General features: G+C 42.2%; 2 protein-coding genes across 16 annotated transcripts in view; both read left to right on the top strand.

Annotated features, from left to right (window-relative positions):
* LOC117819282 (ankyrin repeat domain-containing protein 31-like) overlaps positions 1-4,592 on the top strand; it is a 22,001-nt gene extending 17,409 nt beyond the window's left edge. For 12 of the 13 annotated variants that reach the window (XM_034692574.1, XM_034692575.1, XM_034692570.1 and 9 more), the window contains 3 exons: positions 1,647-1,787; positions 3,552-3,654; positions 4,186-4,592. In XM_034692574.1, coding sequence (XP_034548465.1) covers positions 1,647-1,787; positions 3,552-3,654; positions 4,186-4,331 — 390 coding nt within the window. In that variant the 3' untranslated portion in view covers positions 4,332-4,592. The other variant, XM_034692573.1, reaches the window with a different exon arrangement.
* Positions 4,593-8,409: 3,817 nt separating this feature from the next.
* Positions 8,410-16,027, top strand: LOC117818981 (beta-1,3-galactosyl-O-glycosyl-glycoprotein beta-1,6-N-acetylglucosaminyltransferase 4-like). Of its 3 annotated transcripts, none has more exons than XM_034692154.1 (3): positions 8,410-8,733; positions 12,463-12,532; positions 13,949-16,027. In XM_034692154.1, the coding sequence occupies exon 3, from the start codon at positions 13,950-13,952 to the stop codon at positions 15,234-15,236; it is 1,287 nt and encodes a 428-aa protein (XP_034548045.1). In that variant the 5' UTR covers positions 8,410-8,733; positions 12,463-12,532; position 13,949; the 3' UTR covers positions 15,237-16,027. The 3 variants fall into 3 exon arrangements, with proteins under 3 accessions (XP_034548045.1, XP_034548046.1, XP_034548047.1); XM_034692155.1 differs by lacking the exon at positions 8,410-8,733 and adding an exon at positions 12,070-12,099; XM_034692156.1 differs by lacking the exon at positions 8,410-8,733 and adding an exon at positions 12,104-12,170.
* Positions 16,028-16,544: the final 517 nt, after the last annotated feature.

Here is a 16,544-nt window from a genome sequence, read left to right as displayed (position 1 = left end):
GGCAGCCTGTGTGAGGAGACGTGGCCGGCTCCAGAGTAATGATTGTTGAATATCAATCCCTAAATTCACCACAGACCCGAATGTAGAGAATCGGTGCTGATTCTCTACTTTTGGATCTGTGGTGTAAGGATGTAGTCACTTTTTTAAGCATGCAGCTCCAAGTTATCAGTCTTCTGCATGTCGCTCCGCCTCTCTCTCTCTTGCCTGGAGGAAGGTGTGAGTGTGATTTTGTGAATGCTTTCATTGGACCTCCACCAAATCAGTCCGGCCCATTTCTGATGCGCTCCGTGCTCTCTTGTCCGTCAACAGCCACCGGTTGCGTTTTAGGAGTGCAGCACGGAGCAGGACCTCCGGACAGCTGGAGTCATGTGACCGAGGTTTCCCTGCGGTAATTACTGAATCAAGGATTCTCCTCCTCCTCTCCTCATCCATGTTGTCTTTCTGGTCCTCTGAAAACCTCTGACCTGTTGACTCCAGGCCTGGCTCCTCTCATCATGACTTTAGTTTGTTGTTGTAGTTAAGTGAAATACGATCTGGTGATAACACAGAGTGTTTGATTCTGAAAATTAACCGGATGTTTTCATTTTGTTTTGGTGAAACCTGACTTCCTGTCCCGCTCCATCTGCTCTGTTGAGATTGATGCGTCGTGCTCCGGCATCCGGCAAAAATAGAAGTCTTGTGTATCTGATCCGGAGGACTCTGACCTGCCTAATCAGAGACGAAACCGGAAGGCAACGGAGCGGATCCAGTGGAAGTTAACACACTGACAAGAATAGAAACCTATCAGATCGGGTGCTGTAACGGATCAGAGAAAGACCGGACACAGATCTGGTGGAATTTTGTCGTTTGTGTTGCTCTGAAACGCCCTCATCACCCCTCAATCAATCAATCAATCAATCAATCAATCAATCAATCAATCAATCAATCAATCAATCAATCAATCAATCAATCAATCAATCAATCAATCAATCAATCAATCAATCAATCAATCAATCAATCAATCAATCTTTATTTATAAAGCACCAAATCCCAACGAATGTTCTCCTAAGACTCTTTCCAAACAGAACAGGTCTAGACTGTACTCTATGTCCCATCTTACAGACAGGACTCAGTCTGATCTCATCTTAATCCACCATGAGCAGAGCACTTTGCAGCACTTAGCGAGTTACAGTGGCAAGGACAAACTTCAGGCAGAAACCTCCAGCAGGACCAGACTCATGTTACACACACGTCTGCTGAGACTGAGTTGGAGAGAGACATGTTGCACCAATGAAACGCCTGTAGTGCTTCTTTTTCTCCTCACTTGTGAATTTTATTGTGAAGAGGAATCCAAAGTGACACCAGGAAGTTGTCTGAGCCCGTCCTTCCTCTGCAGGAGACAGAATCATATCAGGACAATCTTTTGATCTACATCCCCCTAAGTTAGCTCGCTCTCTGTCTGTCAGGAGGATGTTTAAGAGTTAGTGGCTTCCTCTCTGCAGCACACTCATCAACAGGTCTCCAGAGCTGCTGATAACCCTTTCTCTGCTTGGCCTCTGCAGCACAGTAACTCTGCCAGCTTTGTCTTTATCTCTCCAGACCTGCTGAGTTTGAAAAATGAATTTTCAGTGAATAACTGGAACACTGTGTTTGTGTTTCTTCTGCAGCGTCACCTGCATTGTGCTCACGTCTTGGCTGATGGCTCTCTAAAGGACCTTAAAGGCAGAGTGCACCCGTCTCCTAAACACTGGCTGGAGTCTGTGCTGGGCAAGAACATCCCCGTCAGCTCAGCGTACGCCTGGGACAAGGTGAGACACTCAGAAACAGGAAGAACTTTAACTTGAACCGGATTCCAAATCATTGTTTCATAACAGAACAAAAAAAAGCTGCCCACAACACCCCGAGTACTTTCAGAGTTATTTAAACTCGACTGAAAGGCAGGAAGCAGTGAGCACCGACAAAGAGCACTGCCCGAAACAAACCAGGGAATCATAAATATAGACCTTATTATTCATCTTAGAAGGTCACTTCTTCGTCTACTTTTGTGGAGAGAAGTGTAACAGCTGTTTTTATCAGAGTGTTCCAGGGTCTTTTAGCCCCCAGAACTACTTTACCCTGAACTAAAAGGTTCCTGTGCCCCCATTGTTGTCTGTGTTTTAACCGCGGGCTGAAGTCCCGGGTAGATTGTGTAAATCAGGCCAGTGACGTATGGAGGAAAAAAAGTAAATGCACTACACCACCAGACCAGTAGAGGGCAGTAAAACAAAGAGGAATGCCATTCATCACAGATGACACCATAGAAGCAGACGGACAGGCAGGTATCATTCTGAGCAACACAACAGTTAGCCTGTTAGCATGAAGAGACTCAGCTGGTCTGTTTTAGATGGTGCTATATTTCATCACAGATGGATTCACTGAATCAACACGTGAGAGGAGATAAGCGCGAGTAGCAAAGACGTTTCAACACGCCTTTAAAATCCTTTTGAACTCAAAAAGCCGTGGCAGAGATCGACCGGTGTTTTGGTTTAAACAGCGACCCTGTTAACTGGAGACTTTCAGCCGGATGCATCCCTCATAAACGTCTTTAGACGATCATTAAATATCTGATGAGGATATTTTGAAATCTTAATAAAAACTAAGCTAGGAGAGGGGCCTGATATAAATCGTTCCTTTGTATCAAATCTGGTTTATTTATGTATTTTTTATTGTTCTCTCCTTTTCCATCTTCAGGGATTCAGAGCACACACTGTCCTTACCGTACCGTCTTTAAATACTGAGACTACTCCAAAACTTCTGTTATCTTTTCATCATCAACACCCTGAAATCTGTAAATAAGGGCAAAGGTGAAAGCAGCCCTGCAGCTCCTGAACCAGAACCAAACCAACCGTTTCCATGCAAACAGCTTTGGTCTGACGCATCGTGTATATAAAGTTTTGAGACTCAGCTCGCCACACCGTACTGCTGCTCTCTTTAAAGCACCAAATGTGGATTCATCTGCTGATGAGAATAGTCCCTAACAGATGCATTATTCTCCTCTAGTGTAATTGCAGTGAGCAGCTCTGTGTGGAAGTCCTCCTTCACTCTTTTTATGAGACAGAGGAGGTTTTGAGAAGAAGTGCATCCAGCAGTGTAATGTCAGCTCTTAACCTGCCGTGTTCAGGACGTGTGTGTCAGTTTCTATTATTAATCCCTGATGACTGAGCTGGACGTGAAACATCACTCCTGCAGACTCTCTTCCTTCCTCCCTTGTCGTTTGGGATAAAGTTCAGGTCTCTTCTGTTTCCTGCTGTCAGTGGGGGACTGTGACAGGACGCAGCATTAGTCTGTAAATTATTGAGCGTTCACTGTGGAGCTGTGCACCAACACACTCCATGTCCTCCATCTCTTTAACACAACAGTGTAACAGACGCTGGTTTAATGGTCCTGCAGAGCTGCTGAAAGATATCTGATCAGCCTCCAGGTGTCACCTTCCCCTCCAGGACTCTCTGACACCCTCATTAAAGATTCATCCTTCATAAACCGACGTGTTAATGCCGTCTGAAGACTTTCACATAGACTCTCTGCTCCTCCAGGTGATGTTCAGAGAGGAACCTTTGTCTTCTTACACCTCAGAGTCAGAGACAAACACTGAGGAACACAGGGACTCTTCTTCTGCTCCAGAGGATCTGTGCTCAGGTCTGTACTTCCTGTACACACACACACACACACACACACACACAGAGGCTCAGCTCTACATACATCCTGCCTCTGACATCCCTCACACAGACAGCAGGCAGGCAGGCACTGAAGCATGGCTCCTCCTGAGTCAATAATTAATGGCCTGCCTCACATGTGTCCCACCTGGAGCCACTCTGCACTCACAGACAGCACCTCTTTAAGATGAACTCAGCGTTTCTATCATATATAGCTGTATATAGAGAGTTTTTACCACAGTGTCAACAGGCAGAGGGGACATGTGACAACTCCTTTACTTAGATTAGTTTGACATGTATATGGTCGTCCCTGGTGTCTCTTTTTCTGTCTAGAATTAATCACAGTTGCTATTTGACTTTGATCCATCAGAAGCATTCCATTCTATTCTGCTTCAATCTGTTCCATTCTATTCTGCTTCAATCTGTTCCATTCTATTCTGCTTCAATCTGTTCCATTCTATTCTGCTTCAATCTGGTCCGTTCTGTTCTGCTCTAACTGAGTGTGTCTGTGCAGAGGAGTCTGGCCTGAAGCGTCTGATGAGAGTCAGAACCATCCGTTTGGTGGAGGAGGAGGAAATGCTGCCAAACGCTGTGATGGACCTCTACTGGGAGAAACTCTTAGAGGACCAAAGTTCAGACTCACAGTGGACCCACTCCTGATTATTACATCTACATACTCATGTTTCTGTTAAGGGCTCAGACCATGATGTTATTATAGTAAATGTTTAAATGTTTGTAACAGGTTGAAGAAGTTTGTTTGTTAAAGTTAAGGATGATTGTATTGTCCTACAGCATCCAGCAGAGTCACGGTCTCCCTCTCTGAAGCGTTTATTTAAGCCATGTTTGTGTTCTTGTGGCGTCTACATCGTTAAATGATATTTTTAAATGTGAGCAGCATTAAATCAACACTGTCAAAATAACCATCAGTTTTAAAAGTGTTGTCTTTGGTCTGTGGTCCATAGTTTCTCAACACTGCAATAAAAACGAAGAGCTTTGTTTTTACATGCAGATCGTATCATGTGCTGAATCACACCTCTGAAAACATACCAAATGTTTCAGGGTGAGCTGCACGTGTGAACACTACAGAAGAGGATAAGGGCCACTGAAAAATTAAAATATTTATTTTTTATAATTATTCTGAGAAAAAGTCAGAATTTTGAGATTAAGGTCAGAATTCTGTCTGAGATTGAGGTCAGAATTCAGTATTCTGAGATTAAATTAAATTATGAATTATGAAGAAAAAAGTCAGAATTCTGTCTGAGATTGAGGTCAGAATTCAGTATTCTGAGATTAAATTAATTTCTGAATTATGAAGAAAAAAGTCAGAATTCTGAGATTAAATTAAGGTCAGAATTCTGAAAAAAAGTCAGAAATCTGAGATTAAATAAAGGTCAGAATTCTGAGAAAAAGTTGGAATTCTGAGATAAAATGAAGGTCAGAATTCTGAGATTAAGGTCAGAATTCTGAGAAAAAAGTCAGAAACCTGAGATAAAGGTCAGAATTATGAAATTAAAGTCAGAATTCTGAGAAAAAAGTCAGAAACCTGAGATAAAGGTCAGAATTATGAAATTAAAGTCAGAATTCTGAGATAAAATTAAGGTCAGATTCTGAGATTAAATTAAGAATCCTGAGATTAAATTAAGGTCAGAATTATGAGGAGAAAAGTCAGAATTCTGAGATAAAATTAAGGTCAGATTCTGAGATTAAGGTCAGAATTCTGAGAAAAAATGTCAGAATTCTGAGATTAAAGTGAGAAGGTCAGAATTCTGAGAAACAAGTCAGAATTCTGAGACTGAATTAAGGTCAGAATTCTGAGACTGAATTAAGGTCAGAATTAGGAGGAAAAAGTCAGAATTCTGATATCAAATTAAGGTCAGAATTATGAGAAAAGGTCAGAATTATGAGAAAAGGTCAGAATTATGAGATTGAATTAAGGACAGAATTATGAGATTAAGGTCAGAATTCTGAGAAAAAAAATCAGAAATCTGACCTTAATCTCAGAATTCTGACTTTCTTTCTCAGAACAATTATAAAAAAATAAATTTTACGTATTTATTTATTTTCAGTGGTCCTTATCCTCTTCCGTAGAATGCAAACAGCTGAACCCTGAACTTTTCCTGCCAGCTCCGACTGTCATCACCTCTCATCATGGGGCGCCAGTTTCAAGAGACCCTCTTCCAGCATGTCACTCCTCACTAAATGAACAATCACTGTGACTCTCTGATGAGATCATTTATTAAAAACATGCTAGTGGATATTTGTCATGTTGGTTATCCCCATATTGAATTTATGTAACCAGAAGAGACAGTTTGTGGAGATGAAGGGGTTTGCATACACCGAGTTAACAGAGCGAAACAGCCTGTGTAGCATATGGTTAACTACAGTTAGCTAGTTAACCTTCAAGTCTCTCAGAAAGAGACCTGTCGTGGTAGCTGTCCAGAGATGTTTCATATCACACTAAAGAAACATTGAGAGTGTTTGGAATTCAGTGCACTTGTTGCTCCTCTTCACAAGTCTTAGAGGGAACAGAAGGACAAACAAGGATACTGAAAATACTAATTGTGGTGAAAATGACTAAAAGACAATCCTGACTGCCTCGTAATATATCAACCTGTGACAAACACTAATGAGCTAACAAGCACAAACACAGCTAGCTGCTAATCAGTGCTAACAGTTAAAACAGTGTTACCATGTGGCTGAGAGTATAACCTGTGTGATGGTCTGTTATTCCAATAAAGTACACACAGACAAAAGGCTCCAATACAACAAACACGGCTCAGAGGTTAAAGTTCAGGGACTGAATTAGCTGAGGGGACACCTAGCAGACAGCTAGCAGCTCTCACCTGTCACTCAAAGAGGCCAGGCCCGAATTCTCCCTCCATTTAATCATTAATCTGCTGTAGACAGGTGAGTTGTTTATAAATTCAGCCTGTACAGTTGTCATGAAGAGAGAAATCAACTATAGAGAGAGTTTTTACCACAGTGTCAACAGACAGAGGGGACATGTGACCGACTCCTTTACTCAGATTAAACTGACATGTATATGGTCGTCCCTGGTGTCTCTTTATCTGTCTACAATTAATCACTGTTGTTTTGATTTGTTCCATTCCTATTCTGCTTTGATATGTTCCATTCTATTCTACTTTGATATGTTCCATTCTATTCTACTTTGATCTGTTCCATTCTATTCTGCTTTGATCTGTTCCATTCTATTCTACTTTGATCTGTTCCATTCTATTCTATTCTGCTTTGATCTGTGCTATTCTAATTTGATCTGTTCCATTCTATTCTACTTTGATCTGTTCCATTCTATTCTACTTTGATCTGTTCCATTCTATTCCTATTCTGCTTTGATCTGTTCCATTCTATTCTACTTTGATATGTTCCATTCTATTCTACTTTGATTTGTTCCATTCTATTCTACTTTGATCTGTTCCATTCTATTCTACTTTGATCCGTTCAATTCTATTCTACTTTGATCTGTTCCATTCTATTCCTATTCTGCTTTGATATGTTCCATTCTATTCTACTTTGATCTGTTCCATTCTATTCTACTTTGATCTGTTCCATTCTATTCTATTCTACTTTGATCTGTTCTATTCTAATTTGATCTGTTCCATTCTATTGTATTCTGCTTTGATCTGTTCCATTCTATTGTATTCTGCTTTGATCTGTTCCATTCTATTGTATTCTGCTTTGATCTGTTCCATTCCATTCTATTCTGCTTGTATCTGTTCTATTCTAATTTGATCTGTTCTATTCCATTGTAATCTGCTTTGATCTGTTCCATTCCATTCCTATTGTGCTTTGATATGTTCCATTCTATTCTGCTTTGATCTGTTCCATTCTATTGTATTCTGCTTTGATCTGTTCCATTCTATTCTATTCTGCTTTGATCTGTTCCATTCTATTCTATTCTGCTTTGATCTGTTCTACTCTGCTTTGATCTGTTCCATTCCATTCTATTCTGCTTTGATCTGTTCCATTCCATTCTATTCTGCTTTGATCTGTTCTATTCTGCTTTGATCTGTTCCATTCCATTCTATTCTGCTTTGATCTGTTCCATTCCATTCTATTCTGCTTTGATCTGTTCCATTCCATTCTATTCTGCTTTGATCTGTTCTATTCTGCTTTGATCTGTTCCATTCCATTCTATTCTGCTTTGATCTGTTCCATTCCATTCTATTCTGCTTTGATCTGTTCCATTCCATTCTATTCTGCTTTGATCTGTTCTATTCTGCTTTGATCTGTTCCATTCCATTCTATTCTGCTTTGATCTGTTCCATTCCATTCTCTGCTTTGATCTGTTCCATTCCATTTTATTCTGCTTTGGTCTGTTCCGTTCTGTTGTCCTCTCTGCAGATTGATTTGATATGACATGTGTGATCAGGTTGTCCCTGGTGTTTATTTATGTTGTTATGGGGTTTCAGCCAATCAGAATCAAACTGTTTTTGTACCAGGCTGTAAACATGTTTATTTCTGCTGTAACATTTTAACATGGGGCTCTATGGGGACTGTCTCACTGCAGGAGACACACTCTAGTGGACACTGGAGGAACTGCAGGTTTTAAAATTTGACATGGCTTTAGTCTCCTCTCCTTCCTCGAGGTCTGTTTAGTGAAGTTCTCTGGGTTTTATTTTCAGCCTGTCTGTGTTCCTCTTGTCATTTTTGTATTTAAGATTTAAATGTTTACATCAGTTTGATTATTATAGTATTTACAGTCTTCCTCTGATGATCAGTTAAATGTGATCACACAGACTCAGGGACTTCATATCATTGATCAGAGCTCGTTCACTGAGGTGTGTGAGTGTGTTGAACATGTGAGCGGCTCTGCCTCGTCTTGTGTTTCTCTGCTTTGTGCAGAGGAGGTTAATCATTAGAGTCAGTCTGCTGAATGTATCGGGTGGCGGTGATGTGCTGCTGGATGTGACCGGGCAGGGGGCGGACTGAGCCGGGACTCTGCCCCCTGACACTCCCCTCAGTCCGCGGAGGACCCCCGTGCGCACGGACCGGACTGAGGAGCGCACGGCTCCGTCAAAGCGCACTTCTCTTCACACATGTGGTAAGTTCTCCGCTCCTGTCCTCTCTCCTGTGTGAGTGCCTGGGTTTCTGTGTGTGAGGGAGACATGCTCGGTGTTTCAGGACAGGACTGAGTGTGTTCCGCACTGTGCTGCATCATGTGATTCCTCACAGGGACATTTTACAGACGATGAAGTGGGACTGCTGAGTGATAAGAGCGCACGGAGAAGTAGAAATACAGCAGTTTGATACAGTTTCTCTTTTCAAATGCTAAAGTATAAAGTCACAGTTCCTTTATACACTTTGAGAACAAGCAGAGAAAGTGTGTGTAAAGCAGTGTGTCATGTTAAAGTGTGTAAAATCACTGCCCTGTATCGCAGCTTCATTATTACTCTTCATGCAGCTGTAGACTGAACTTTATACTAAACCAGTGTAGTTTAGTATCAGTGACTTTAATGGGAGAGGTAACTAAACCTGTCAGATCCATGTAGTGAGAAGTGAAAACCTCCAAAGTGTGGTGGAGAAGAAGCATCATGTATCCTGAAACAGAAACAGTCCAGTTCAGAACACGGAGCTGAACTGTGTGGGTCCATCACTGCTCCTCTGTTACAGAGCAGGAGGTTGAGTTTGTTAAAGAAGTTTTATTCTGCACTGTGAACCTAAACAAGTAGAATTGACTCCAAATGTTTGTGCTAACTGATTACATAAGAGTTTTTAAGTAGCAGAAATACAATTTTTGAGTATAACTGAAATGATAAAATAAGATTAATTAATTTTCAAGTTTCCCCAACTCAAATGTATTAGTTACATTTTTATATTTTTAATTCATACATACTAGATGAAACTGAGTCCATGTCATGGTTTGGTTAGTTTAGTGTGTTCCTTGTGTTTCATGCCTTGGTTTCATCCATCCATTATCTTGACTGCTTATCTTGTTTGGGGGTCACGGGGGGCTGGAGCCAATCCCAGCTGACTTCATGAGGAAGGCAGGGTACACCCTGGACAGATCTCCAACCTATCACAGGGCAAACATGGAGAGAAAGACAACCATTCACACACACACTCACACCTACGGGCGAATTAGAGTGATCAATTAACCTGGTGAGCATGTTTTTGGAAAATGTCCCAGAAAGGGACCTGACGGGGATTTGAACCAAGAACCTTCTCACTGTGAGGCAACAGCGCGACCCACCACACCTGCACGCAGCCGGCCTTGGTTCCTCCCCGTGTTTATTCTGTGTTTGTTATCCTTTGTCTCCCTTGAGTGTTTAGTGATCCATGTTTGTTTTCAAACCGCCTACTATACTAGCAGTGGTCTTGGTCTACATTCAGTATGTAGTATGTGAGCAAGAGCAAAATCTGCAGTTTGCCAAAACTTCCAGGATGTCGTACTGATTCAGGAACATGTCTCAGTCTGCAGCCGACCAGTCTCCCTCACGTACTGTTTCCTGTTTTATATGACGGGGACACTCAGTTTCTATGTGCTGTGAAAATTATTAAATTCCATATAAACCACTTCTTAACTTTTTAAATCATCAGTGATGCTAAAGAAGCAGTTTATCTATCAGCTTGGCCGTTGTTTACTTCTGCTGAAACCGGGAGTTCAGTCTGGCCCAGCATCCTGCAGACCAGATCCACCAGAACAGTCAGACTACAGACTACCTTCAGACACAGTATGTAGTAGGTAGTATGTAGCCGGCCGGTTCAAAAACCAGCCCATGTCTCTTGTTGTGTTTTCTTAGTGTAGTCCTTGTGTTTCCTGTTTTATTTTGTAGTTCTGAATCCTTGTGTTTCCTGTTTTATTTTGTAGTTCTGAATCCTTGTGTTTCCTGTTTTATTTTGTAGTTCTGAATCCTTGTGTTTCCTGTTTTATTTTGTAGTTCTGAATCCTTGTGTTTCCTGTTTTATTTTGTAGTTCTGAATCCATGTGTTTCCTGTTTTATTTTGTAGTTCTGAATCCATGTGTTTCCTGTTTTATTTTGTAGTTCTGGATCCTTGTGTTTACTGTTTTATTTTGTAGTTCTGAATCCTTGTGTTTCCTGTTTTATTTTGCAGTTCTGAATCCTTGTGTTTCCTGTTTTATTTTGTAGTTCTGAATCCTTGTGTTTCCTGTTTTATTTTGTAGTTCTGAATCCTTGTGTTTCCTGTCTAATTTTGTAGTTCTGGATCCTTGTGTTTCCTGTTTTATTTTGTAGTTCTGAATCCTTGTGTTTCCTGTTTTATTTTGTAGTTCTGAATCCTTGTGTTTCCTGTTTTATTTTGCAGTTCTGAATCCTTGTGTTTCCTGTTTTATTTTGTAGTTCTGAATCCTTGTGTTTCCTGTTTTATTTTGTAGTTCTGAATCCTTGTGTTTCCTGTTTTATTTTGTAGTTCTGAATCCTTGTGTTTCCTGTTTTATTTTGCAGTTCTGAATCCTTGTGTTTCCTGTTTTATTTTGTAGTTCTGAATCCTTGTGTTTCCTGTTTTATTTTGTAGTTCTGAATCCTTGTGTTTCCTGTTTTATTTTGTAGTTCTGAATCCTTGTGTTTCCTGTTTTATTTTTTAGTTCTGAATCCATGTGTTTCCTGTTTTATTTTGTAGTTCTGAATCCATGTGTTTCCTGTTTTATTTTGTAGTTCTGAATCCATGTGTTTCCTGTTTTATTTTGTAGTTCTGAATCCATGTGTTTCCTGTTTTATTTTGTAGTTCTGAATCCATGTGTTTCCTGTTTTATTTTGTAGTTCTGAATCCTTGTGTTTCCTCTTTTATTGTGTAGTTCTGAATCCTTGTGTTTCCTGTTTTATTTTGTAGTTCTGAATCCTTGTGTTTCCTGTTTTATTTTGTAGTTCTGAATCCATGTGTTTCCTGTTTTAATTTGAGTTCTGAATCCTTGTGTTTCCTGTTTTATTTTGTAGTTCTGAATCCTTGTGTTTCCTGTTTTATTTTGTAGTTCTGAATCCTCGTGTTTCCTGTTTTATTTTGCAGTTCTGACTCCTTGTGTTTCCTGTTTTATTTTGTAGTTCTGAATCCTCGTGTTTCCTGTTTTATTTTGTAGTTCTGAATCCTTGTGTTTCCTGTTTTATTTTGTAGTTCTGAATCCTCGTGTTTCCTGTTTTATTTTGCAGTTCTGAATCCTTGTATTTCCTGTTTAGTTTTACGTCATGTCCTTGTGTGTTTCCCTCCTTCAGTGATTCATCTCATTAGTCTCACCTGTGTCCTGTGTTCACACCTGTGTTGATGACTCTGTGTATTTAGTCCCTCATTAGTCTCACCTGTGTCCTGTGTCCTCACCTGTGTTGATGACTCTGTATTTAGTCCCTCATTAGTCTCACCTGTGTCCTGTGTCCACACCTGTGTTGATGACTCTGTGTATTTAGTCCCTCTGGTTCCCCTGTTCCTTGTTGGATCATTGTTGGTCTTCCCTGTACCGGTACAGTGGTTTGGCGTTGTCTTTCCTTGTTACTTGGCGCTTCATGAAGAACAGCCATTGTGGTTTTTCAAGTGTGTGAAAATTTCCATGGTGACGTTGAGGATGTCATACTCAGCGTCCCTCTGTACACTCCAAAGTTGTTATTTGGACGTGGATATTAACTCAATAAATTTGATCCACTTATAATTAAACAACATGAATCGTTGGGATAACTCAATAATTCATTGTTGGTTCAACTAAATAGCTGGTTTTCAGTGCTGTACCCTTAATGGCTATGAGTTAGAAGTGCTGTTCGGTTTACAGTGTGTGACTTCCTCTCTGTTATTGTCTGTTCTGACTCTTCATGTTTCTGGTTTACTAAAGGTTCTTCTGTGGATCTGTGGGAGATGTTTGCATGGCAGGAGAGCCACTCATGAACCCCTCAGAGAGCAAGGTGACTATAACGTGCTCTCTAAACTCAGACTACACACATTGAATGTTTATCTGAAGCTGCATGTTCTGGTTTGATGATGAAGAGGAGGTACTTTGCTCTGACTCTGTCATTTCATGCACCTTGAACTGAAGAGTATTAAAGGGATAGTTTGAGTTTTTAAAGGTGGCGTTGAAAGAGTTCAGCTTCTGTGCAGGAGCTTCAAACAGGAGCCGTGCTGACTGTTATCTGCTGCACAGAGTTCATGTACTGTTGATCAGTGTCTCATAGACGCTCACTGTGAATCCTGCTCCATCCTGCAAAGGTGGAGTAAAGGCGTTTTCCACTGGAGGAACTTTACCCCTGAACTATATGTGTTTCGACCGGAGGACCCAGGGTCTAAATTAAGTTCAGTGGTAGATAATCTCCCCCATAAAAAGCCCCCTGCTTGGCGGGGTAGTACTTTTCAAAGGTCCTGGGACTTTCAGGGGGCAGGGCCTGCAATGCTGAACGTGTCTGATTGGTAGATTAACCTCAGTGTTTTTATTCCTCCCTCCGTCCACAATAACATCACACACATCTGTGATTCTCTTGATTTCTCTTTCTTTCATTAGTTTTGATTTGTTCTATCTTTCTTGTAACAGTAGTCTTCTCTCAGCCCACCGTGAATGCGTCTCTCCCGGTGTTACGGTTTTCAAAGTGACCCTGTAAACTGGAGACCTTCAGCTGAACGTGTCAGTGTTTGTGGAGTTTACACAGCTGTTGAAACACAGAGGGAGTTCCTGGGAATGCAAACTAGTTTAGTTTTTATAAAGATTTCAAAATATCCTCATCAGATATTTAATGATGGTCTAAAGACGTTTATGAGGGATGCATCCGGCTGAAAGTCTCCAGTTAACAGGGTCGCTGTTTAAACCAAAACACCGGCCGATCTCTGCCACGGCTTTTTGAGTTCAAAAGGATTTTAAAGCCGTGTTGAAACGTCTTTGCTACTCGCGCTTATCTCCTCTCACGTGTTGATTCAGTGAATCCATCTGTGATGAAATATAGCACCATCTAAAACAGACCAGCTGAGTCTCTTCATGCTAACAGGCTAACTGTTGTGTTGCTCATAATGATACCTGCCTGTCCGTCTGCTTCTATGGTGTCATCTGTGATGAATGGCATTCCTCTTTGTTTACTGCCCTCTACTGGTCTGGTGGTGTAGTGCATTTACTTTTTTTTCTGCATACTTCACTGGCCTGATTTACACAATCTACCCGGGACTTCAGCCCGCGGTCGAAACGCAGACAACAATGGGGGCACAGGAACCTTTTAGTTCAGGGGAAAGTAGTTCTGGGGGCTTAAAGACCCTGGAACTCTTAGTCCAAATGCATATGCACATAAGGTAATCTGATGATAAGGCCTCCATGTTCTTCTTTTTCATCCCTTTGTTCCCAGAATGAAAATAAGATGTAGTCCCCACATCCATCGAGTGAGACACAGGTGCTTCCTGTTCTCTCTGTCTCTGCTGGCCGTCTGTCTGCTCAAACTTGTCTACATCAAAGTCACCGTGAGAGACAGCGTCTACATCGAGCCGTACGGGATCACCGGCAGCTTCTCCAGAAACCACCACAGGTATGAGGTCAACTGTACGGCGGTCTACGAGCTGGACCCGGTGGAGATCGGGAAGGCTCTGGAGATCAAACGTAAGGTGATCGTTGAACTGGACGACGAGAGCACGGTGAGTCTGACCGCAGACTGTCAGACGTTCGTCAGAGTCAGAGGTTACGATGACGTTCCTGTGTCGGACGCAGAGCGGAGCTTCCCATTGGCTTACTCTCTGGTGGTGCATAAGAACGCCCCCATGGTTGAGCGGATCCTTCACGCCATCTACGCTCCTCACAACATCTACTGCATCCACTACGACCAGAAGTCGTCTCCGGCGTTTGTGAAGGCCGTTAAAAACCTCGCTCGGTGCACGCCCAACGTCTTCATCGCCTCTAAACTGGAGTCTGTGGAATACGCACACATCAGCAGGCTCAACGCTGACCTCAATTGTCTGTCTGACCTGCTGAGGTCAGAGGTCAAGTGGAGGTATGTCATCAACCTGTGTGGTCAGGACTTCCCTCTGAAGTCAAACCACGAGCTGGTGCTGGAGCTGAAGCAGCTGAACGGCAGCAACATGTTGGAGTCGAGTCGACCCAGCGAGCTGAAGAAACAACGCTTCCGCTTCGCACACGAGCTGAGGAACGTCCCGTACGAGTACAGACGCATCCCCGTCAAAACCACCACCGCCAAACAGGCTCCGCCCCCCGGGATCGAGGTGTTCATCGGGAGCGCGTACTTCGTCCTGTCGAGGGAGTTTGTGGATCACATCAGCAGCAGCGCCCAGGTGAGGGACTTCCTCTCCTGGTCTGCTGACACGTACTCACCTGATGAACACTTCTGGGCCACCCTGGTCCGGGTATCCGGGGTGCCCGGACACGTTCCCAGGTCTGAGGCGGACATCACAGACCTGAGGAGCAAAACACGGCTCGTCAAGTGGAACTACTTAGAGGGAAAACTTTACCCAGCATGCACGGGGACACACATGAGGAGTGTCTGTATATACGGGGCGGCTGAACTCCGCTGGCTGCTCAACTTTGGACACTGGTTCGCAAACAAGTTCGACCCCAAAGTGGACCCGGTCCTGATTAAGTGTTTGGAGGAGAAGCTGATGGAGAAACGTGAGAGAGTAAAAACATGAAGGAGGAGAGGAGAGAGGGAGAGAGGAGGAGGATATTTATTCTGTGAGGAGGTGACGCTAACGTGTACTCTGTTACTTTGGGACTTCAGTCAATACAGATTTTAAACTCTTGTTTCATGAGTGTGTGTGACGTGTGTGATGTGTGTGATGTGTGAGATGGCGTCTGATTGGTTCCTGAAGCGAGCAGGTCATCAGATGTGCGGTCGACTGTCTGAACTCAATCCAACATTTAAACACTGAGTTAAAGATTCATCAGTGATAAAGGTTCATTTCACTGTTTCTGTTTCTACACTTAGATGCTGGACTTTGATACTTTCACAGGTTTTGATCTGGTCTGTGAAGGGATTTGATTTCTCTCTTGACCTCTTTAAGATTATTTTGAATTTGTCTTCAACATCATCAGTCTTAAACTTTCACTAACAGATCATTTCAAGACATCACCCTAAGAACAAATGCCATCCACTGTCACAAACAGCCAGGTCTCAGACACTCGTCTATCACTGCGAGCAAAAGACCTATGATGTTCTTGTGTGTGTGTGTGTGTGTGTGTGTGTGTGTGTGTGTGTGTGTGTGTGTGTGTGTGTGTGTGTAAAATTAAAGGGAATTTTCACCATGTTTTAAAGAGGTTGTCCTCCATCTTGTCCTTCCTCAGTGCTGACTGAGAAAGCGGAGTTCTCATGCTGTTGGAGCCATGACAGCAGTGCCTACATATCCCAGGATGCACTGCAGCTTAAGCCTTTCTGCTGCCAGTCAAACACTGTGTCTTAAATAAATACCAAGTCAGCTATAAACACTGTTGAATGTTTCTTGGTGCTCTCATCTCTCTTTCTCTCTGTTTGTGGTGGAGCTTCGTGACAAGTTTACAGGACAGGACAGGAGCTGAAAGCATCCACCACGTCACATGACTGTGCTGCTGCCAGAGCTGCATTAGATTAAGCAGCTTCAGACAGACACAAAACAAACACCTAAACTACAAACTAGAGTACTTCAAATCTCAAATCCTCACATCAGGTCAAAGTTTCCTTCCTTCCTTTTTCTATCTGAGTCAGACAAACAAAAACGTTCTCACAGCACATTTTCTTATTTGATACTCACTCTGATGCCAAAACTGTAGGGTTCAAATACATCTGTTCTCCTTTGATCCGTTCCATTCCATTCTGTTCTCCTTTGATCCGCTCCATTCCATTCTGTTCTCCTTTGATCCGCTCCATTCCATTCTGTTCTCCTTTGATCTGTTCCATTCCATTCTGTTCTCCTTTGATCTGTTCCATTCCATTCTGTTCTCCTTTGATCCGTTCCATTCCATTC

Source organism: Notolabrus celidotus, chromosome 9 (genome assembly GCF_009762535.1).
Source record: "Notolabrus celidotus isolate fNotCel1 chromosome 9, fNotCel1.pri, whole genome shotgun sequence".
Taxonomy (NCBI): Eukaryota; Metazoa; Chordata; class Actinopteri; order Labriformes; family Labridae; genus Notolabrus; species Notolabrus celidotus.
The sequence above is the reverse complement of the archived record's forward strand: the minus strand, read 5'-3'. Positions and strand labels throughout refer to the sequence as shown.

Coding starts and splice junctions, on each gene's coding strand:
- LOC117818981 (XM_034692154.1), top strand. CDS start 13,950: ATGAAAATAAGATGTAGTCCCCACATCCATCGAGTGAGACACAGGTGC.